This window comes from Chelonoidis abingdonii, chromosome 10, assembly GCF_003597395.2.
Source record: "Chelonoidis abingdonii isolate Lonesome George chromosome 10, CheloAbing_2.0, whole genome shotgun sequence".
In the NCBI taxonomy this organism is placed as follows: Eukaryota; Metazoa; Chordata; order Testudines; family Testudinidae; genus Chelonoidis; species Chelonoidis abingdonii.
In genome coordinates this window covers 23258022-23282886 of record NC_133778.1, presented here as the reverse complement: position 1 = coordinate 23282886, position 24865 = coordinate 23258022, and the positions used below count along the sequence as shown (strand labels likewise).

At 38.3% G+C, this 24865-nt stretch overlaps 1 protein-coding gene across 2 annotated transcripts in view; it reads right to left on the bottom strand.

The window, feature by feature from the left end:
* Positions 1–23702, bottom strand: part of RFTN2 (raftlin family member 2) — a 68505-nt gene extending 44803 nt beyond the window's left edge. The window contains exons 1-6 of one of the 2 annotated variants that reach the window (XM_032803620.2): positions 23597–23702; positions 23019–23165; positions 17057–17240; positions 12219–12330; positions 10331–10628; positions 3991–4194 (exon numbers count right to left, since the gene is read on the bottom strand). In XM_032803620.2, coding sequence (XP_032659511.2) covers positions 3991–4194; positions 10331–10628; positions 12219–12330; positions 17057–17240; positions 23019–23165; positions 23597–23702 — 1051 coding nt within the window. Of the gene's footprint in view, positions 1–3990; positions 4195–10330; positions 10629–12218; positions 12331–17056; positions 17241–23018; positions 23166–23592 lie in introns of both variants that reach the window. The other variant, XM_032803619.2, reaches the window with a different exon arrangement.
* Positions 23703–24865: the final 1163 nt, after the last annotated feature.

Sequence of the window (24865 nt, the reverse complement as noted above, 5' to 3'; positions counted from 1 at the left end):
GCCTGTGCCAGCTGACTTGGGCTCAGGCTATGGGGCTGTTTAATTGCGATGTAGACATTCTGGCTCGGGCAGGAGCCCGGGTTCTAGGACCCTGCGAGGTGGGAGGATCAATCAGACCAGGTAAATGGAACCAAGTTAAGTTGTTGTTGCAGGAATTATTGCTTACGGGGGAGGTAAAAGAGAGAGGTTTTTGGAGCTCCTCCTTTTAATCATACTGCCTAATGAAAGTCACAAATAACTGGCTTGCTCACTTTTATATTCTAGGCCTTTTAAAATAATTCTTTAGCAACTCTGGGATGCCTGTTTGCCTGCAAAACTGAAGAATGAGAGCCTTTTCTCAAACACACATGCACTGAATGCATTTGGCTTAGAACTGTGGCCTCATGATTTACAGAGATTTAGAGTGATGCACAGCAAAAGCTAATTGCCATGTAAACAGAAAAATTGATTGGTACAATGGGGATAGAACTGTCAGGGAACAAGTAGATACTAAATGACTCGTTAAAAGTTACCTTTATATATATTATTTAGCTAGCATTCTATTTTACACAGAATGAGTTTGAGTCTTGCATAAACTGTTTGTGAGAGTCTGTGAAGAAACACTTCAATGAACTTTCACAAAGCAGCTTTTCTGAATTAAAGTCCTGTGCTCCATTCATTCACACACAACCGCCATAAGCATCTCTAAAGGAACACTGACCATTTAGAATCTAGGACAACTGAAAAACAACAAAACTTGGGCAACAAAATGCCATTTTAGAGGAACGTAAACTCTTCATTTAGCACAAAATAACAAGAATAAAATTCAAGAAGCTACATAGGTCACGCAGTTCAAGTCTGTTCACCTAACAGAGTATTACTACAAAATATTCTCTTTTTTGCATTATATTCTAATCTTAAATCAACTTAGGTAAGGAAGATAGCAATGTATTAACTAATTTCTGACTAAAAATTCACATTTGGTATGTAAAGTTCAGTTTCACGTACTTGCAAAAGAAATTGCTACATTTTTTTTTGCAATCCAGTAAGATAATTTCCTGTTTCTGACATCATATTCAGTCAAAAAATACATAACTTAAACATTAATCATAATTCCATCTTAATTAAAATATTAACCACACCTTAGAATACAGTAGTCTAATACTGAAGCCACGGACTTTCTAGTAAGAAACAGCTTTTGAAGGTATCATTTGTAGTGTAGTAGAACCCAGAAGATCTGTCACAGGATGGGCTGACTCTTCAAGGGATTTGGACTCAACCTTACCTGTGCCTTATCATCTGGTCCTAAGTGATGGGTGGTCAGGTGACCAGGCATCACATGATAGTAGCCCAGGGACAGGACTTTCTAAAAGAAGGAGCTTGCTCTCAAAGTAGTGTTAGATCAGAGGTTAGGAAAGAGCATGGGGAGGTCTCTCTAGACAGACTCAGAGTGGGCCTGGTAGAGCTCCCATACCCAGAGAAATGTAGAGAACAGAGAGCAAGCAAGCGAGTGCATGTGCACCCATGCAAGCTGGACGCTGAAGCCTCAGTACAGCCAAGGAGAAAGACTTGCAGGAAATTGGGAGGCTCCTTGAGGGAATCCAGAGAAGACTGAGTGATATAGAGCCACCTTCAGTGAGGGGCAGGACAGAAACCTTGAGGAAGAGGCTTGAGGAAACAGCAGGAACTGGAAGGAACTGTTAAGCCCAGCAAAGGGTTGAAGAAAAAGAAGTGGAGGAAAGGCTTGTTTTGGTTTAAGTTGATATTGGAACTGAGTGACTTTAATAAACCAGACTCCAAGAAGGGATGGTATTTGATTTGCAAAAGAGGCTAGGGGCACTTTTTGAGAACACGAAAAAAGAGAAATTGAGGCACTCGCAGTGTCCATTGCCGGTTCAAGAAAGACCCTGCTACAAGCATCAAATAAGAGTAGGGCACAGTGTGGCAGGGACTGGCTCTTACTAAATGTTTGTACAGTGCCTGTCACACTGTGCCCTACTCTCATTTGATGCTTACAGTCCAAGATCTTACAGTCCAAGAGGAACTAAATGACTTGCTCCGGGTAATACAGCAATTCTGTGTCAAAGCTGAGACCAGAAGCCAAACTAATAGAGTAGCAGTTCTCAAACTTCATTGCAGCGTGATCTGCTTCTGACAACAAAAATTACTACATGACCTCAGGAGGGGGGACCAAAGACTGAGCCCGCCTGAGCCCTCGGTTGGGGGGATGCTGTGGGGGGCAAAGCTGAATCCCAAAGACTTCTGCCTTGGGCAGAGGGCATGTAACCTTAGCCTGGGCAGTGGGACTTGAGCTTCAGCCCCAGGCGGTGGCTCTTGGGTTTGGGCTTCAGACTTGTTGGGGCCCAGCACCAACACTAGCCTTGGTGACACCATTAAAATGGGGTCCCAACCCACTTTGGGGTCCCGACCCACAGTTTGAGAACCCCTGTAATAGAGCCATTGGTAAAATCTTGCTACTTTTAAAACAAACGAAAAACAAAACCCCACAAAAACAAACCCTATGGCTAACTACTATTGGAAAAAAAAAGAAATCCCCTCTCCTGCCAAGTGACTGAAATAAATGGAACTTCAGGCTGGTGCGAATGTCTGGGCTTGTCTTTTAAAGAGTTTTGAAACTATAAACCAACATAATACCCAATCACATAGAAATTTTGTTACTTAAATGATTAATAGAAACATGGTCCTTAATAAATTGTTTGAGAAGCTAGCTGTGTAATTAGAGTGACCTATGTGTCATATTTTATTGATTGGATAATAAATAATTAAAGGATTAAATGTTAACTTCTAAAATGTATGGTGTTGTGTCTAAGTATAATGTAGCTATTCTCAGTGACTATCCAAAACAAGCACCTGACCAGTTGTGGTTGATCTGATGCTTGTGCAATAATCATCTGGAATGATCAGAAATGACATTTGCCTAATCACAACATTTACAAAAGAGGGGTATCACTACTGGAGATGAGCCAAAGACAAGAACTCTGACTCTAGAACAGATTCCAAACTTTCCCAGAGTTCATGGGTGTTCAGATGCAAGGTTTAGCTTAGGGCCATCTCTAATTACTACATTTATTTTAGTAAGTGAGGAGTACATTGTGGTAGTGAGTGGAAAAGATAAAAAAGACTCAACAGCCAAGAAGAAAAATTTAAGGGCATTAGTGTGCACCAGCTGGGGTGTAAATTCTAGAGGGCATCAGCATGTTGTGCACTAACTGGTCAGGTGGACCCTGTTGGCGTACATAAGCAACAAAACTATAAGTAATTTGGTCATAGCAGTTTGTTAATAGATACTATCAGAAAAACACCAGGGGTAAAATCCTGGCCCCAGTGAAGTCAGTGAGTTATTTCACTGAGGCCAGGATTTCACCCTACGGGCCTAATCCTTCCATCCTAACACTGACAAAACACTCTCATTGACTTCAGAATGCATCATGCTGGAATAAAGACTGCATGAACAGGTCTTCAGTATTTATCTTATAGTATATTTATAACACTGTATACTCAATGGTAATGGTTCTCAGAATTTCACTGGAAGGGCTCAACAAATCGCAGGATTAGGCCTTCTGTGAATAGCAGTTGACATGCATTTTGAGAATTAGGGATATGTTCTGAGAAATTATGCCTAATATTTTGTTACTATATGTAACTATTATTAGCAATAAGTATTTGATAAAATAGCATTAGCAGTAAGTGCTGCTCTAATTGATACAGTAATATTTTTTCCCTTTGGAAAACTCTGAGCTGGGTAAAACAAAAGAGATATTTAAATTATTTTAAGTTATGACTGTCAAGGAAACAGCAAAAGGCTTTTTTTCCCTCTTTAAATCAGGTCTCACATTCTGTGAAGTTGCAATGACAAAAATTAACATAGTATCCATCATTTTTACAAACAGGAACATCAGATTTGCTCCTCCACATTAAGAAGCAAAATCTGACCTGTTTTGCAAAATAAATACAACGGTTTAAAATCTCATGAAAAATACACTTACTTACCTTTAGAAGTTTCCCAGGATACAAAAGAATCAATTAATGACAATCCTTGTTTATAATAAAATGTGGTTAGTTCTAGCCAATCTGCATCCAGATTACTAATGACTGTCCCTTTTCCTGTTACTTTCATAGACAAAATGCCCTCATGATAGGTCCAGCAGGTTGAGTCATCATCAAAAACATTGAAGACTGTATATAATTTATTATCTGAGGGAAAATATAAGTAAAGAAAAAGAAAAAGCTCAGAAAAAGTGATGCCTTAAAGGAATACAATCAACTTAAAATTACACTTCTGTCTGAATATTATTTGCTATTTTTATTACAAATAACCATTACGATTATTATTTGACAAATTATTTTTCTCTACTTTCAACATTTTTATACAATGAGAGCACTTTGTATACAATTTTTGTGGTTTCCTTGTCAATCAACTGTGTGGATCTTTTCCCACAGTAACATGGTAGGGAAAAAACTTGAAAAAACCCCAGAAAAATGTAATTATAAAACCACAAGAATTATTAGGGTGATTCAGGGGAGAGTGTAGTGCTTGAAATGATTTTTAACTTATTTTTTAACTGACTAGATCGTGAGTTGATGGTATTCCTTTAACCCATTACAATCATTAATTTTTTTAGGAAGTCTACTGAAAAAACATTAATGTCTCACTTATTTTCTATACCTAAGCATTAAAATAATGCTATTATACTCAACAAACATAACAACCAGTAAATGGAGTTCCAGCTGAATTAATTCCACGAATCCAAACCTCTCAAAGAACACTGCAGTGATTGGTTATATAAAGCTTTAGCTAAATAAATGTTTACTACATAGGTATATAATTACATACACCCACATGCTGGTATATTTGTGGGCAAAGCCATGGAATAAATTGCATTTTTTGTGCATACCTTGGTCTAATTTATCAGCAAATCAAATCCCTGGGACTACTAACATTTCAAACGTCTGAGGAACTTCAAGCAGCACCATCTAAAAAACAAACCTACCAGAGAAATGTTTCCTTTTCCCCCTCCAAAATGACCAGTCTTAGGTGAAGACTAGGTGATTTGTCAACTCTCAACCACTGACAGGCTTAAGATTTACTATTTCATGACTGTCTCAGAGCTAGAAACAGAATCTATACAGAGGATATATTCCTAGGTGGGATGAGGGATATGTGGGGAATTTGTTCTGGGACTAAGCTTGAAAGGTGTCTGTGTGCAGACCTGACTCCCTTCAGCAAATCTGTGCATAGTCTGAGCACTGCAGCATGCCTTTTGGCCCTTTTCTGTGTTTTTCCTGATGCAGGGAGCTTGACCTTCTCTTCTTGCACTGCTTGTTCAACTGGCTCTGCTCTTCAGGAGCGTTTTGTCATAGGCTTCAATGGGCCCAAGATTTCACCCTTAGTGTCCACTCTCACTCCTGTCCCTACATGTCTCTTCTTCAGCCTTGGGGTAGGCCAGGAAACAGAATGGAGAAAACTGAAGTAACTGAACAATACTGAATATCTGTATTATTTAGAAAACTCAGAAGTCTGATGTTAGTGAAAGCTGTGCAGAGAAGATAGATAATTGCCAGGCTCCTCAACAACTAAGTGAACAGTATGTTCAGTATTATCTGGTTCTTGGGACATTTGGATATTTCTATCAGTGCTAGATAATTAAAGTTCCACTGTTTAAAGCCTTTTTGTTTCATCTGTACTACTTAATGATACTGTTCCATTATTTCTGTAGTTTATTTTATACAGATTCTTTATATTCCACCATTATCCTTTAAAAATACATACAGCTTTTTGAAAGTTGAAACCTTGTCCTTTTCAAAATGGTAAAAAGCAACTCCAGTATTTTCCATCTATTTATAAGGAAGAACATTTTACTAGCAATAGTTAAGTCACTTCCTTTTAAAACATCTGCAATCTAGCTTTTCCAGGGAAGTGATGGACAGCAGCCAAAGTAGAAATGACAATTCAAGCAAGAATTTACATATTAGAAGTTGGTTGAGTATGCATAGTTTACTGTGATGGGGTGTGTACCCCATAATGACTCTGAAAAGGTTAATGTGGTCCAATTTACCCACCTGGTTGCATATGGAGGGTGGGCCAGGTGTGATTAAATATGAAATGCAGCTGGGAAAGGGCTGGGTGGTGCTATAAACAGACCAAGTTTAGAGCAGAAGAGGCTATAGGGAAGAAACTGTGGTTGCTCTTTTGGGAGAAGGGAATGATGAGATCTGTAGAGAACAGGAAACCTTTTGCAAGGTGAAGAGAAAGTCTCAAAAATATTTGATAGGAAGGGCCTACATCCACAAAAGGATATAGGTGTTATGATGCTCAGTGCAGCAGGGCCTAACTTTTAGGAGTGTAGAAAGCCTCAAGAGCAGCACTATGATCCATTACACCTGAAGTAGGTGCTTAAGCTCCCTATATAGATAGGTACCTTAGAGTGCAATCCACAAAAGCTACAGGCTAGGTAGGTAGCCACTTAAATTAATGAATGGGAGATGCTGATGAGAGGGGTGTGTCCTAAGCCCTATCCATCTTGTGGAGATAGGCTCTCCCTGCAGCCTGCATTTAGGCACCTATCTCTGCTAGCAATCCACAAAATAGGGGAAGATGGGTGGTCTTCCACCTAATTCTCATACCCTACCCAATCTGATAGGCATGTCAAAGTCTGCCTAACTGCACACAAAACAGCAGGAAAGTGCTCTCTTATAACACTGAGCCCAGGGGTTAGAGTATTTACCTGGAATAAGGGAGGAAATGCCAACCCTGTTCAAGTTCCCCCTCTGCCTGATGAGAAGGGATCTGAACAGGAATCTGCAATCTCTAACCATTGGGCTACAGGATATTCTGATATAGATCTCCTTCAATCTCTCCTATTGAAGTTGCTGAACTTTAGTTAAACAACTGCATAACAATTAATTGGGATGAGAGTGAGAATCACTATTGCCCAATGGGTAAAGCGCTCACCTGAGAGGAGGCAGATTTCTGTTTGGATCCCTTCTCCTCATCTGGCAGAGGTGGGCACTTGACAGTGGGGTCTCCCACATTCCAGTGGGTATCCTAACCACTGGGCTTAAAGTAATAAGGGAGCTCCTCCTTGTCCAGCCCACCCCCTGCCACTGTCTTGTATGGACTTAGGTGGTCTCTGACCATGCCTACTAGATTGGGTCCTACACATGAGTTAGGCAGAGGCACATCTATCTTCCCCTTATTTGTGGATCACTCTGAGATTTAGGTGGGAGAGAGGCATCCTGGTGCCTAGAGTGAGACAGGAATGTGCATGACAAGAAGCAGAAACGTAGGCAGCTAGAGAACTTTTACTGCAAAAATGTAGGTGCTGAGTAAGTTTAGGAACGTATGGGGTAAGGTGATGTGTGTGTGTCGTGGATCATAGTGGTGCCACGAAATGGGACTTGGCACCTAAGGATCTTTGTGGATCCTGCCTGAGAAGCCAAGGGAGGTCGCAGCAGGCAGTCTGGTGGACTGAACTTTGACTGCCTGTCCTAGAGACCCTGAACTGGAATGCAGTGTAGAGGCAGGTCTGGGTTCTCCTTCCAGCCACTGCAAGATGGTGTGAAGCCCATGAGAAGGGAATATGGACTACCAGAAGCCTTGAGAAAATAGTGTACAGACCACTGGGCTCAGAATTGTGTGTGGCGGACTGGATGGAGGGATTGAACATTTGTTTTTGTTGGACTATCTATTATCCCAGACGGGGTGTGATTAAACGTGACCTGGCTAGAGGGATGAGTCATGAGAAAAGGTGAACCACTGTAGGGCTGGAGTGGTCATCAGCAGGGGATCCCAGAGGAGAAGAGTCTGCTATGCCATATCCAGCCTTGATGGAGGGGCCCATTGGTGAGTTGACCCTTACTCGTAGTATTGTGTTAACACACAACACATGCATCCATAAAAATAGTTTGTCTTCACGGTCAATTTTAAATGGTCCAGCTGACCAGATCTTCTAAGGCCTGGTTTACACACCGCTTTTGTACTAGTATAACTATATTGGTTAGGGTGTGAGAAGACATACAGATTCACTGATACAACTACACGAGTACAACTCCTCTAGTATAGATGCAGTTATGGCTGTATAAAGGTGCTTATAATGGCATTGTTCCTGTATAGTATAACCCCCTATATACCAGTATAACTGCATCCATACCAGAGCTTATACTGCCTTATCTGTACCAGTACTGTTAAGTAACACAACTTAACACAGTTAATGTTTTTGCTTCATGCTTTCATATTTGTTAATAGGAAGTACAAAATCTTAGTGCAATTATCATTTTGTGAAAATGTTCATGTCTACCAGAGATATTACATACCAGTAGTAATATACTCAAAACTAGATATTCAAACCTTGAACATCTGCTGTTCCTAAAATTTGGCAGACATGTAATTTTATTTCGTATCTCCTGCACAAAGATTGAGATGAACATGGCATATCAAAATAGGATGCAAATCTGCATGGAGAATGGCACACAGTTAATTGAATTTTTTTCAAAATGTGTGCTTGTAACATTTTTAAGGAAATAAGGATGATATACAGTGTTCAAAAAGAGTGGATGTTACATTTCCAATGGTCATTATCTTAGAAATGCTAATAACATCTATGAACATGTGACTAACAGCTGAAGAAAAGAGAGACAAATCCAGGATAGAAATCTTTTAAGATTCCCATAAAATGTTTGCATTTGGGAAATATCTTGGTTGATAAACTGGTTATAAAAACATCCATGTATAGAGTGCTGTGACTGACTAAGATTTCTCACTTTTTATTTACAATTTTAATATTTATATTCCACTAATCTTTGTGGCTAATGAAACCTGCCTTTCACTTTGAGAGGAAAGAGTTATGCTTTAACTGGTCATGTTATAAAGGCTCAGCATATTGCACAAGAACCACTTGAATTCAGGTTTAATAATAGGTTTTCTTTGCAGTCCTCAAATGAAGGAGGGAACTTGCTTCCTAGCAGGAGGGTGGAAAAACTGCCTTTGAATTTAATTGGAATGTGTCTGGTACATAATGGAAGAATTCACTATGCTAAAAAGTCATTTTAAAATCCGCCTATTAGGTAGCAGGTGGGCAAAGTTGATAGCCATCACCTCAGAAAGGAAGGAAGGATGAATGGACTAAAAAGACCTAATAGGGAAACCCATGTGTTCCTCTCTCTGTTTCCCGCAAAGAGTGCATCTTCAGTAGAAAAAAGGTCTGTTCTTAACTTGTGTTAGCTATTGCATGGTAACTAACATGAGGTCCTAGTGAAGACATGGCAGTTTGTAACATGAGTTATCAGGTTGAGGTAAACTCTGGACTCCCTCATAGCTTTACTACGACTTGTTCATGTGTGAAAATTAGGAGCTGCCTTGCCTTCTCTAGGATTTTACCTCATGTTAGTTACTATGTGTCAGCTAACTAAACGAAGAACACACTTTCTTTCTTAGTGAACACATTGCCAAAGTAAAGACACCTGCCATCCAGAGTCACAGTGTTCTAGATGACTTCTCAAACAGAATGGGTTGTACATTTTAATATCTTGACATCTTCCTTTTGTAACTAAGCTTTCTGCCACATTAACAAAAATGTTCATCAATGATTTTTCTGTATAATCCACTTTTTATGCACGTTTCCTCTAATGTAAATAAATTCTTTATCTATTATTCTCTTTGATTTCACTATTCCATTAAAGTGAGTTCCCTCAGGGTACCTCTTGAAGGTATGTTACCAAAATCAGTCTGTTATGAATAGATTAGTCTGTTATGCATTACATGGGATGGAGAGGAATATATTTGAATTATATCCCTAGCATCTAACAGGTCTAATTTGTCTTAAATTTAATTCAAGTTAGGGAGTTTGAATCATTGTGGTGTAATCTTAGGGGCCTATTAAAAGTTTCTTGCTGACTAATAAGAGTAACAAATCTTGTAACACAATTTCATCCTTTGATAGGACACTTTTTCAGGCACACACAGTTGTTTTCTTATGAACACACTGGTCATACAAAGTTATCTGCCTGCAATATTAAAAACACTGAGCTTTCAGTGTCTATGCTTTAACAGTCTACAGTTTTAACAGTTCACTTAAAACTGTGGCGATATGAGAAGAGAGGTAATTTCTACATAATATTGGACAATACTACAGAAGACAAAATTAGTATTGTTTTCTATTTGTCAAGCTGCTTTAAAAATGAATATGTATTTAAACTTAGAGATCTTTAAAACCTATATTTCATAAGCTAGAATATACTGTAATAAGTTTTGCTTTACATTTTTGTTAACCTTTTTTGCTACAAGTCAATGTAATTATACTGCTCATGTAATAGACAGGTAGTATTTTATTACCTTCTCCTTTTCTTGGTTTAGTAGGGCTGGGGAAATCAGCATCCTGTAACTGTCCCCTTTCTGGCTGAATTTCTTCCTCTATTCCACTCTCAGATGACTGACCACTCAAAGTTCCTTCATTCCAGTTTTTATAGTTTTCGTCATAATTGTATTTCCTGTGCTCTCTACTGCTTATACTTAGTGCTGATTCAGAGTCCACATTTCCATCTGTGTTTGAGCCATTACATAGTTTAGGTTGAGGAAAATGCTGTGTTATAAATCCAACAAACTTCTTCCCTCTTTTAGCAGCTTCATTGACCTGCATGTATAAAACAGAGTTATTCTGAAACTTTGTGAATTTACAGGTCGACAATAGGACACCCATATGTCACACATATTCCATAAATAAAGATTTTGATTTGCAAGCAAATATATCCAAGACACAATGTACTTAAGGATTGTGGAGTTCTCAAGTTATATATTTTAAGGCAAATATCAGTTCACTTGATTCTGCAAGCTCTCCATGCATTGAAGTCAATAGGAATTCTGCAGAGTAGCTTCTATGATTTGCCCAAGAAATGTGTTAAAATACTAGCTAGTAATAACAACTTAAATGTATATAGCACCTTTCATGTAGAAGAACAAATATTTTATTACGTGTCTGTGAACTTCACAACCCACTAAAATGCAGCTACTTGGGATAAAAAATGGTATCTATTTTGCAGCAGAACCAAAATTATCTTGAGGGCAGCAAGCAATGTTGGGGGAGATTTTTAAAAGTGTCTAACGGATTTAGAAGCACAAGAGACATTCCCCCTCCAAATTACTACATTTTTAACTTTTTAATAGATTTAACCATGGATTATTGACTCAATCATTTTTAAAAATACTGGAAAGATTTGAATTTAAGGATAACTTTTTTGACTAATAAAAATATTTCCCCTAATGCTTATACTTCAGATTTCCTTGTACAAGACTGAACAAATGCTTATTTTAAGTTTATTTATCATTTAATATATTTATTTAGTTATTAATGTATATCTGACTTACCAAAGCAAATTGGTATCAACATGAAACTGTCTCATTTTAAATTCAGATTACTTCACAGAGTACTTCTAATGCAGCCATTTACAATTTCTAAACAGATCTCTCAGCCACAACCTCAACAATCTTAAAATATTTTAAAGATGCTCTTCCTTTAAACTTTCCCTAGCAACTAATTTAGACAACTATATTACTATAATTTTTGTAATAACAAAACTTTCTTGTCTTCAACTTAGCAGAGGAAGTGAGAGACAAAGTTTATTAGAGTGGAAGTTTAATGTTCTTTAGTTTTGAAAAGATTTACTGCACAAGTAATCAAAGGTAAATACTTCTATAAAAACAACACTTTTGCATGCCTATTGTAATTTACAGAATGAGATGAGACAATCTATTTGTCCTTACTTAGAAAATCCATCTACAGATGTCAGTTTTATTTGAGTATATTACTTAACAAGGAACAAATAAATATGCATTTTCAGATTTTAATTTAATACAATATTACATCAAAATTACAGAAGAAGCTACTATATGTGCATATCTCTACAGAAAGGTTGGTTACTGTTGCCTAAACCATGAAAAATAACAAAATAAAGGTCAGAACCTGCTCCCACTGACATCACTGGAAATCTCCATTTGAGTTCAATGAGTTACAGACAGAGTGCTAAATAAAAACAGAAGTGCTGAAGGGGAAAAAGCAACACTACCTTCTTACTTAAACGAGTGCCTTGGTAGTTTTTATAAGCCAGAAAACAAAGTTAAAATTTGCAAATTGAAAAATAATTCACCTGTAAATGTAAATACATATGCTACAGTTAAGAATATTGTGAGCAGAGAAGTTAAATTTTTTTTTCAAAAACTGCCATACCTTTTCTAACAATCCTTTCACTACCTCATTTGTCAGTGTTTCATACTTTAAAGGACATTCCTCAATCACAAGCCTGGGGTGTCTTTGTCTTCTGGATGCTGTATGCTTTGGGCTGGAACACAGAAAGAAAGCAGACTTTGTCAGCAGCTTGCTGCTAACTTGCACAAAATGCTTGCATGAAGAATTCTTTTCTTTTTTGAAAAAAGTTATGAATGAAATCTTGGTAATACCTTTTTCACACTTCTGCTTAGAAGTGATCCTTCCCTACGTTTACATAAAATATCAGGTACTGTGTCTTATCGTGAAAGTACAAACAAAAGCTATATTAAATGAGTATCAGTTTGTACCCATTTCTTGAAACGTTACTTTATTGAAAAGGCATTGTTTTCTTAGCAAATAAATCCCATGTGTTCTCAAATAATAGAAACATACGTTACAAACCTTAGCTTACACTATCAAATGTAAATAAATATATGTGAATATACATAAAATGCTAATAGTTCTAGACAGCGTCATTTTAATCTAAAAAATATAGCCATGATTCTGCAGTTCTACATACACAGTACCCAGTTCAGATTTGTGTGATATGACAGTCATTTCCAAACACAATATTTTACAATTTACATCAAGTAATTACATGGTATAATCAGTGTTGTATAGTTATAAATTAAAGATCTCTTCTGAAAAAAGCATACATGGAGTGACTAAAATTACTTTAATAGAGAGATTTAGCTACACAGTATGTTTGTTATTCAGTTGCTTACTTGGAAAAATGTCTTTAAGAATTGCAATACAGTACATACATTGTCAATTTAAATTGTCAATATTTTCATTACACAAACACAGCTGTAGGAGATGTGTTCACCGGGCTCCACAGCACAGAGTGTAAATACTGATTCTTGTGGGGAGGTATCAGGTGCGGGTACCTTCTCCCCCAGGCCATCTTACTCAACCTCATGGATCCTGGTGGAGCATGCAAGAGCTTTTCAGGGGTTTCAGGACAGGGGGAAGCATGCAGTAGAATCCCCACAGCACAAGGATGTGGAGAAAGGAGTGTGGGGAGGGATTCTCCCTCTTACGATGGCAAATATATGCTGCCGTAGTCGGCCAGGGGCACTGTAATTTAGAGCAACTCCTGGTCCTCAAAGGCCTGAAGAGGGAGGGTGCAAAAGCAGTATAGAGTTTTCTATGCTGCATCTCTTAGAGGTACAGAATATCAGTCACAGTTTTCACTACTCTCCTCCTCCTCTTTCCAGCTATGTGAGAGTAAATTGGATTGTTTCCTGACTTGTGTATCAGCAGCACTTTTAGCTAGATTGTAGAAACTTTGATTTAAGATGCTGCGTAAGTCAGAATTAACCTAGCTTGATTATCAGATCCCAAGTTTAGTTTAGTTTAGTTGACTGAGAAAATGTATGATTTTATGAGTCAATTGAGACAGTTTGGTCTACAAGCATTCAGAGAAAACTGAACCCACAATATAATTTTACAACCAATGGGAGCTGTGGGGGCTGTGCTTGCAGGCAGGAGCAGTGTGTGGAGGGAGACCCCTGTCTCCCTGGCCCCAGGGCTGTGCTGGCTGCTTCCGGGAAGGGCGTGGGGCCGGAGTAGGCAGAGGAGTCTCCCTTAGTGGCAGTTACACTGCACCGCTGGACATCACAGTAGACGGGGAGATCCTCTAGGATTGACCTGCTGGTGACCACTGCCCTAGAAGCTTATATGGAGTATCTTGCTTTCACAGCATTTAAGAAAAGGAATATACAATTCATGCTTTCAGGCATAAGCCAACCACTAGTTCAGTAGGGTTAAGAAGCCATTTCCTCTATTGTCAATTTATTTAGGGCCAGATTGCGTCTGGCTCTAATGCAACTATGCAGGAGAATAAGACTGCACTGCATAACTTCACTAGGAATCCTTGAAACCTGGGTCCAAGGATGAAGGAGAGAGCAAATGGTGTTCACTTGGTACCACTTCCCTACCCCTTCTAAGCAGGTGCACAAGAAGTGGGGCAGAAGAAGGGTAGGGAAAACTAAACCATGGAAGATTTCAAAAGAAGTCATGTAGGAGCTCAGGACACATGTAGTTCCCTTTGTGCAAGGCAGAATGAGATTGAGAAAAAGCTTGAGCTCACATGGGCTAGTACCTAAAAATACTGGAATTCCCCTGACCATTCTGACACTTTCAAGAGTGATGTAAATGAAAACTCATCAAGTTAGAGATTGAAAAAGACTTTTTCAAAGTGGATGAAGTCAGAGTATGTTAACAAAAATTGTTCAGAAACGCTAAGAGTTCCCTTTCATCTAATCTTGGGGACACAGATTTAAGAGGTAAAGTATACGGCATGCACAAAGAATTGCTCTGCTTAGATTTGAGATAGAGAAAACAGGGAAAGCAGAAAAAGATGTTCATTTACAAAAACAATACATACAGCAACCCCTTTGTTTTTCTACCATTAAATATACATATTTGTGGAGGGAAACTGGCAAACTTGCAAAGAATGCAATTAGCGCTACAAAATGTACACATACATCCTGGGTGAGTGATCGAAACACCAGGCTATAGAGCAGGGGTAGGCAACCTATGGCACGGGTGCTGAAGGCGGCACGCGAGCTGATTTTTCAGTGGCACTCACACTGCCTGGGTCCTGGCCACTGGTCTGGTGGGCTCTGCATTTTAATTTAGTTTTAAATGAAGCTTCTTAAACATTTTAAAAACCTTATTTATTTTACATGCAACAATTGTTTAGTTATATATTATAGACATAGAAAGAGACCGTCTAAAAATGTTAAAATGCATTACTGGCATGCGAAACCTTAAATTAGAGTGAATAAATGAACACTCGGCACACCACTTCTGAAAGATTGCCAACTCCTGCTATAGAGTCATTCTCATGCTTGTGCATGCATTTGTGTGCTCCTGCTCGCTTGTCTCTCCCTGTTATTTAGGCTGGAGAGCACAAGTATGGAGTGCAGGTGTTAGACCACTCATCCGCAACATGGGAAACCCAGGATCTAGGCTCCCTGATCCAGTGGGTCTTTCATTATTTATCCACAGTGCAACAGCTTTAACAGGAGAAAGGGAGAGACTCCCTATGTCAGAATATTCCATAGACCACTGGTTAGAGCACTCATTCTGAGTGGCAGATCCCTGTTTAAACTGCTTCTTCCCCATAAGCGGAGGGGGGACTGGAGCAGGGGGTCTCCCACCTCCCAGGAGAGTACCCTAACCACTGGATTATATGTTACAAGGGTGGTCCTCCCTACTCACCTCTATATGATGCTGGCAGACCATGTGCCAGCTCATGCCAAGATCCCCATGCCTCAATTGAATACTGACACAAATGTAGCTGGAATAAGTCTGGCTCACCTGTGTGTTAGTACTATTAAAATAGGTATTAGAATTAAAAGAACGTGTTTAGTGCTTAGACTTTATGGAATGCTTGTAAGCTGCTGTATGCATTAATCTCACTTAACATCTGTATCCCATATTATAAGATGATAATTGACCATTTGTATTGTAAGCCTCTGTAACTGTGTACATCACCAGACAGGAGAGAGACATCAACTAGTGTGAAATGCTGGTGTCCCACTGAAGGTGTCGTGTCCTGCCCAGCAGAGAAGACCCATCAATACCAGACGAAGGATTGTGGAACATTAGACAATGAAACAATTTGTTGATTTCTCTCCCATAAAGATGAGTCATGCAAGTGAATTCCTCCCATCTGCTGAGTTTGCAGCTCAGAGCTCAAGGGGGGAAGGGAATAAAAACTCCTAACAAGAAGTTAGTTTAATTGTATCTCTCTGCTGGACTTTGAGGGGTAAGGTTTTCTAGACATAAGCAAGAGAACCCCAGTACTTAGCCTGAATTAGCCCTAAAGGACATACAGAGTTTGCTTCCATTATCTTATGAAACTTAAGATTGTAACTCATTTTGTGTGTATGTCATTTGGTTTAGCCTTGTAAAGATCTCTCATTTCCTCTTCCTGTACAATAATCTTTAGACTGTTTATTATAGGACTGGCTACAAGCATTGTCTTTGGTGTGAGATCTAAGGTACAATTGACTGCAGGTAAGTGACTTGTCCTTTGAGACTGGGAGCAACCTTCACATTGCTGTGATCCTTGGTGTAAAGGACCATCTATCAAAGGTAGACTTGCCTGGGCAGCAAGACAGATCGGAGTACCCAAGGGGAATGTATGTTAAAGCTGTTATAGTACACTTGATAATTGGTTAGTGAAATCTAGTTATAGAACTCACAACCAATGCGGGCTCTGTGCCCTGCTTCTTGACAGTCTCCCCTGAGATTGGGTACTTATGCTCTTGTGCCACTGCAGGACAGATTGACATCCATCTTCTTGCTAAAATGGCATAGGTGCCCTAACTCAAAAGAGGTTTTCCTGACTTACAGAGAGATGTCCTTCCCTGTAGCCCAGTGTTAGGTGCTTATCTCTGTGAGAAGTGAGGCTTAGAACACACACCTCTGGTCAGCATTTCCCATTTGCTAGCTTATGCTGTTTCCTGAAGAGCCTGCTGGCCTTTGTGAATGGTATTCGAAGGTGCCTATCCCTCCCCATTCATGTACAGGAGCCTAGGCCCACAATTCAGACTTTGAATTGCAGTGATTTATTCAGGTGCCCAAAAGTTTGGCGTTGTGATGCACAACACCTAAATCCTTTTGAGCATTCAGACCTTGGTTCATCCTTGAAGGTGCTTTCTAATGTCCTGATTACTATTAAAAGTTACATGTTGAAAAGCCATTTGCAAATTTTTAAAATATTAATGAAGCAATGTATTCTATGTCATTTAATTCAAATAATTTTTCTCCTCTGCATATTTTACCTTAATTTGAGTCGTGATAGTACCACTCGATACAAATAACTTGCAGGAAAGTGCTTTCTTCGCCCAAAAGGTAATGTAATAGGATGAACTGCTCCTACAACATATCCTTTGATGTAATATTCTTCCACTTTTGTTGCTATATCCAACACAGAACTGATCTTGATAACTTCTGGATTTGAGGACACTACGGGAATTGAATGAATAGAAAGCATGGACATTATGCACAAGTATTACTCAGTATGCATGTGTTCATGCATACAAATAAGCTACTTACCTGTATCTTAATGTAGCACAAAAGATATAGTAAAGCTATATTCCCCACTGAACAGATATACAAAATATAGCAGATGCATAGTTGACCAGGAATCAAACAGGGATAGTAAAAACAATGACAAAATTATACATCTTACAAAATAGAAAGATCAGAGTAACTTTTAATTAGTTTGGCAACAATTTAATGATCTATCTGCCTTTATTAATAGAGCGTAAGAGCTGTGTCTGTATCTATACCTCCAACTTATACCTATACCTCCAACCTATACCTCCAATCTATACCTTCCTGATGAAAAGGAAGACGACAAAAAGGGAACAGAATAAAAACTCTCTTTCTAAATTGGGATTCAGGCCTTGTCTACATGGAAGAGTTGCAGTGGTTTAACTTGAATCAATTGTTAACCCAATTTGGTTAAAATAGTGCAAACCTGTGTGAACACTTTTATTTTGGTTTAAGAGTAACTTATTCCTAATCAATTTAAGCTAAACTGAAATAAGTGTGGTTTAGAGCAAAATAAGTGTTCGTGTGGAGGTTTGTTCCAATTTAACAAAATCAGTTTAAAAATCATGCCTTTAGTTAAACAGAAGACAGGCCTTGTGTAAACAAGGCCTCAGACACTAATATTATCCGTATCCCATCTCAAAGTAAATCAAACAGTGTGCAGCGAGGGCCCATAGTATGCCATCAGTTTTTAGCAGAATTCCCCCTGGTCACACTGCAGAGTTGTGCTCAAACTATGATGGCTCAATATAGTCACATTTTCCAGTTGAATTAGCAGAAACACAAACAAGTACTTTTGGAGGCACATTTTACTTTGTGCTGGAGATGACCCACAGCTTTTGCACAGATAGAATTGTTTCATGTTCACTAGTTCAAATACTCTTACATAGTAGGTTGATGGTCTAATTTTCAGAGGTGCTTAGTACTTGCTACTCCTATTGACTTCGGGTGGCTAGACAGCAAGTGTGAAAAATTGGGATGCGGGTGGGGGGTAATAGGAGCCTATATAAGAAAAAGACCCAAAAATTAGGACTGTCCCTATAAAATCAGGACATGTGGTCACCCTACTTGACTTCAGTTGGAGATGTGGGTGCTCAGCCTCTCTGAAAATCGAGCAGTGTTTACAGAAGGCAGAACCACTCTTCTCACTTACAGCCCCAGATACACTTGTCAGTATCATGTTTTCTATCCCACTGCACAACTGTGAACTCTAGAGAGGAGATTGTTTTGACTGGAATTTGACACTCTCCAGCAGTAACACCTGCTGCAAGTCCTCTAGTTCATTTTAGAGTTCTTACAATTCCTAGTTTTTTTCACTATACGTTTGGTGGATGAAGAGAAGGAAGGGACAATGTTGTTCAATAGTATCAATGTGTGACTCGGATTGGAATTAAACACCAAAACCATGATGGTAGTTTTAGATTTAAAAAGCACTTTTAAGTGCTGTTTTAAGATTTTCCTCTTTGTCTCTCTCTAAAAAGAAAATAACTTAAATTGAAATGAGTTCACTCTCCTTTGATTTTATATCAGCCTCTTTGATATAAATGGTAAAAAGTATATAAATGCACAATGATAAAGACACCACTTTGAAAATGTATTCCTTATAGTTCAATTCAGGTTCCCTATCTCCCTCTTCTTAATCACCTCCCCAGAAAAGAGATGTGCTGTAGCACATTATACTCATGGCACCATGTCTTCTCTCCACATGTAAAGGGTTTGTCTAATGTACAAATCATAGAGTGTGCACTTATTTTCCATATCTCATGTAAACACACATGTAGAATATGCAACTGACCATGACACTTTCATTTAATCAGCCTTTTGGGATCTGGTGGTTAAGATTAAATTTGTAATGTCTAATCTTGGCTCTGCCATTGATCTGCAGATGGTCTGCAAAGTCTCAGCCTATCTGTGCCTGGTTCTCTTGTGTGAACTGGGGATGATATTGACATATATATATCACAGGGTTTTTTAAGGACTAATTAGTTAATGTTTGTACAGTACTTTGAAAAATTAAAGCATGGTGTAAATATTAAGTATTATTAAATCTTATCTTTGGGGAAAGCCTGATGCCTGTTGTGCCCTCTGCCATAGGAATCTTGCTTGCACAGGGCAGATTTCTGACAACAGCTGGACAATACACTGTGGGGAACATTCTTTTGCTCCTCTGGGCAGGAACAACATGCACCCCCGCATATGCACTGATGGCAGAATGGACACTAGCAGACACAAATCTAGATACTCCCACAAATACAAACTATGCTTCCTTGGGGACACGATGCAAGGGCTGTTGTGTTACCTGGCTATACTTACAATTCACTATTGTACAGTGCAAATGCAACATTTCTTGCTCTTTGTGTAGAGGTGGGGTATAGGAAAAGAGGCTCATTTTAAATATCTTCTCTCCCCACCCTTTGCATGCTAGATGACAGGATTTAGCCCTAAGTGAACAGAGCTATAAGATTCCTAACCACAGTTCCTTTAAGCACACTCTGCATAGTGAAACCAATGGACATGTTCAGGTTTACTGAAAACACATGTGGTATAGCGTAGACTGCATGCCACAGCCAAAAAAGCAGGTATGTGTAAGTCATGGCCCACTTCCCTCACGTTGCAAAATGTTGCAACTATTCTAAATTTATAAATAGAATTTCTATCTTGTTGTATTCTCTCACAACAGCCAATCAAAACTGTTACAATAATATAACCCAGATGTTTGAAATGTAAAAGGTGATGGCAAATCAATTTTTATGTACATCTGTGTTTATTCAAAGTGATAGGGAGCTTTTTATTGTTTGAAATTTCAGAAGGTTGATATGAAGAATATAGACACAGGTTTCCCCTTTCTACTAAAAGAAGAGATATGAAGGAGGCATAATGCACTATAGTGAGCGTAGGGAAAATTCTAGTGATCCCCACTTACATGTTTTAGTTGACCTTCCAAAATATTTTAGTCAAGCTGTTTATGTGAGACACACCTCATAGCTGCAGAGATAAAATTGGCACTAACAAATGGACACTTAAAACCACAGTTGGATAGATTCTCTACTCCATCCCACTCAAGTGGTGCAAAGTGAAGACCGACTGTATCTTCCTATCTAGGGATTCTCCTGGTTTGGGGGGAGCCTCCAGTGGGTATGGAGCCAGTCTTAGGCCACCATCCCTGCAGCAAGGAAGGAGCATGTTAGGGACAAGAATGAGAAGCCAGATCACAATGTGCTCTAGCTCTGCTTAGCTAGTTGATAGTTCCTAGGCTGCTCTAACTGGTGTAAGGGCTTGATAGAGAATCAATATGTTTTAATAGTCTCCTTGATAAGCCCTTCATTCTGTTTCTTTGACCATAAACTTGTTTAGACTCTGAACTAGCTTTAAATATAACTGTGCTTGTTATACTTTCATCTCAATATACAATAATATATGTAAAATGGGGATAGAAAGACTGTAAAAATAAGATTTTTAAACATTTTTTACTTGGGCCCAGATCAGGTACTTGGGTGTAAAAATTCACACAATGAGCAGTACATGCTGGGCATGATCTTCTTTTTCCTCACCCAGTAGAAACTGAAAGTGCTATGAAGACAGCACTCAGTTCTCTGACAGCATGAGATTCATGTTGCTCAGAAGTGATACAAGCTGGTTGATCATAAACTATATTAACTGGGCTCTTAATAGATCCCCCTTTATCCCAAAGATACTGGTGCAACAAGATGCAGGATGGAGCTGATAGTTTATCCGAAGGAGAAAAGGTACAGGTTCAAAACAGGCCCTACAGTAAATTGGCCACTCCCTGTATTCCATGACCAAAACCAAAGTTCACTATAGTTTAGAATTTTCCTAGTAAAAGAGGACGAGAGCAAGTGTGTACTGAGATATCGTGTGCGTGCATGTAAACCTAGCTCTGACAGGCAGAGGTATATGAGAATATAAAATATATGCACACAGCTGACATTCTTTTTCACAGATAGGCCTACATTTTCAAACTTAGGTGCCTCAAGCTAGGCTCCTAAATCTATATTTAGGCAATTAACTAAAAGTGATCTGAATTTCAATGTTGTTGAGCACCCATAATTTTCAATGAAGTGAATGCAAGCTAGAGGTACTAGGTAGCACTAAATATAAAATAACTTTTAGTCGAATGCCTAATATGGATTCATGAGTCTAACAATAGCACCATGGTTTGAAAATGTGGCCATAATTTTTTTTGCAATGTGACACCAGTTATTACATATGATGCTAAAAGAGCCACCTCCCCCCCGACTCCTACTAAGTACACATTGAGTTTAACATTGAAAACAAATAACTTCTTTAAAACAAATCTCTTCCACAGTATTTTCATGAACTTTTATGTGCTTAAAAATATGGTTTAGAACACAGTGAACTATTTAGGAACTCCAAACAAACTTCAGAGTCAAGAAAAGAAGTTTTATTATCCTACACACTCACAGCAATACAGCAGCAGGTAGTTGATTTATGTATTACACAACCCAGCTCTAGTCCTGGAGTATATTGTTACAACAACTTCTCAATACAAAGAAGTTTTGTTTCCGGAACTGAACACGTGAATGAACAACTCCTCTTTCTAATTAAAAGCTAAAAATATTGTTGGTTGTCAGAACTATAATTTAGTACAATATTATGTTTTCTATTCATCAAGTCATGCCACTTTATCATCAACACTTCAATATGTATAAACATGAACATTAATGTAATCTGGCAGTTCAAATACCTAGTTCAATAGAGGTCAGACTTTTATATTTATTAAAATATTCCTGTACCTAGTCACATAACAGATAACATCACAATTTCCCCCCTTTTGACTCTTTCCACTTATCAGTGTATTTACTTTAAATCCCTGCCAACAAGAACATCTAGTAAATGGTTAGTTATAAAATGTGAGGTCCTACAAAGTAACTGCAGCACAGAGCTGTCTGTTGTCAGAGGGCAGCCATCTGGGCTTGTTTATTTGTGTTTCAACTTTCTGGAACAGAGAATTACTCTGTTAGAGACAGGACACCCTGTAAATGGAAGTACCCCACAGAGTACTGTCTGCCTCTAACTGTACATTTTATTGCAGGCACAATTTTAAAAGACCCGTAAGCAGTTGCAAAGTAAGATGTAGAAAGAAGGATTTAAAAATAGACTCATTAATAACTAGTCTATAAGACTCTTACTAAAATATCTGCCATAAGACTGAAAAAATGTTTTCTTATAGCATCTTAGAAGCTATTTCCACATAAAGTAACGAGCTATGAGTATAGGTTTTTGGCAGCTGAATACATTTTAAAAAAGAGTTATTCATTTAGGGTGATTCCACAACTTCATGCTGAGTGTACTTACTTTTGTGAGTAGCCACACTAAACTCATGTGAGTGTGTGTTACTCAAAGTTGATAAGGATGGCAGAATCCGGCTCACAGGAATCTAGGAAAATCTTTCAAGCAATCTTTGTCCAGTTTCCTTAACAAGGACAACTGTGTAACTTTATTTTGTTTAATATGTAAGAAGTTTCAACTTTAATTTTATTTGAGGACCTTATATTTAATATTTCTAAGTAAAAGGCTGGTATATTGATTACCTTTCATAAGGTAAATGAACTTCACTTTCTCTTATTTGAGTCAGAAGAAATAAAAATAGTAAAACGTAGTTCCTCCTTTTGCAAGAACTTATAAGATAAAATAGAAGAAAAATACCTTCTAAAGTAAAATCCAGCAATACATATTCATAAGCAGAGTCAGTCTTTGTTTCCACTTGTGGTCTCTTCAACGTAGAAAATATTTTTCCAGGGCTGCTATCATCTGGGTCTTCTAGCTTTCGTAGTCCGCACCCCATGGCAAGATCTGCAAAGAAAAAATCGCAGGAAAGGGGGTGGGGAAAGCAGCAAGTTCTGTTACTCTGAAAAAAAGAAGCAACAAACTTCACTGCCTTGGATTTTGTTTAGTAGTAGCCATAAATCCAAAGAGAGAAAAATTTCAGTTCCCAAGTTAGAAAGTGAAGGCATTTTCTATTATTTTTTTCACATAAGCATTGCACCCATAATGACTTCAAGCTACTAACTCAGCAAGAGTGGACTTGATTTTACAGAAACGTACAAGCTGCTACAACTTAGCAGAGATTTTCCATGCCACGTCAATTTACAGCCAGCCCCCCCATCAGCGTTCTGTTGCAGAGGACACCAATAGTGCTTTGTCTATCCCTCTTGGCTGACTGATAATGAGGCAAAAAAGAACTGAGATAATAAAGTTAGAGGGAAACATATATAATTACCTACTGTCAGAAGATCTATTCAGATGCAGTTGTAAATGAGAGGAAAAAGAGCAAGTCAGAATGAAAGAATCAGAAAAGAGAGTCTCAACATGGTCAGAGACGAAAATCATTTCCAGAAAGGAAGTCAGCTTCAAGAGGAAATTGCTTCTGGCATCTCAAAGGGGAGGAAAGTAAATGAAAAGCAGTTTAGACTCTATTTTAGATTTGAAAGTTTGGTTCCTATTTTCTTTCCACAGGAATTTTCTTTCAGATGGAAAAGCATACATGATCATGCTGTAATAAAGAATTTTCTTGGGAAGAAGAGTATATATGATTACAGTAAAAATTATTTTAAAAAATCCAGATTAATAAGACAATTCAACTTTTGTTATATTTTATTTTAAAAGGTCATACTGAAATGCACCTTATGTTAAACCAAAGAGACTGTTGTTTCAAGTTATGCAGTGTGAACAAAGTTCTGTGGCCATTTCCCTTCCATTCTCCAAGTACCTTAAGTAGTTTAAGACTTTTCTTTCATCAGACTTACTACAGTGATTAGTACAGCAATGGACTTTCATCTTAGTAAAGAGATGATTTTAAATCACATCACACAGCTCTTTGAATTTGTAACACAAAAGAACTTTTTACAGTGGAGAAAATGGGATATGGTGTAGCAATAACATAGACAACAGTGACACAGTAGACCCAGTTTTGTCTTCAGGTTCAGGAACAGAACTCACATTGAAGTCACTGGTTCCAATTTTGCCCTAACATACAACCCAGTGCATGGAGTTGTACCAGGATGTACGTGAGAGCAAAATAATAGTCAGTGATTTCAGTGAGAGATGTGCACATGAAACACAGAGGACAGAATCTGGATTAATGTGTGGTATTTTATTACATCAGGATAGCAGTTTGAAAAGGAGGGGTCTTTTGGAAAGGTCTCGTGTACTGTATTGTTTTAGCTTAGCCGGTTATGGTGAGACACAGAGAGATGTGAGTTTGATTTTGCTGTCATTTTGCATAGTGTCCTAACTAGAACTGAACAACTAATTGATTTTTTTTTTGGCAATTCAAAAAAAAAAATAGGAGTAAAAAATTGGTTCAGGTCAGGTTGAACCAAACCCAACATTTTCTTAAATTTTCAGTGAATCAAAAAAGTCAGAAAATTTTGTTTTGGATTGTCAGAGAAAGAAAAGAGCATGAGAATGACCTGCTAGTATAGTAGTTAGGACATTCACTGGGGAAGAGATGGAGGGAGATGCCTGGGTTCTAGTCTCTCCTACACTGAACA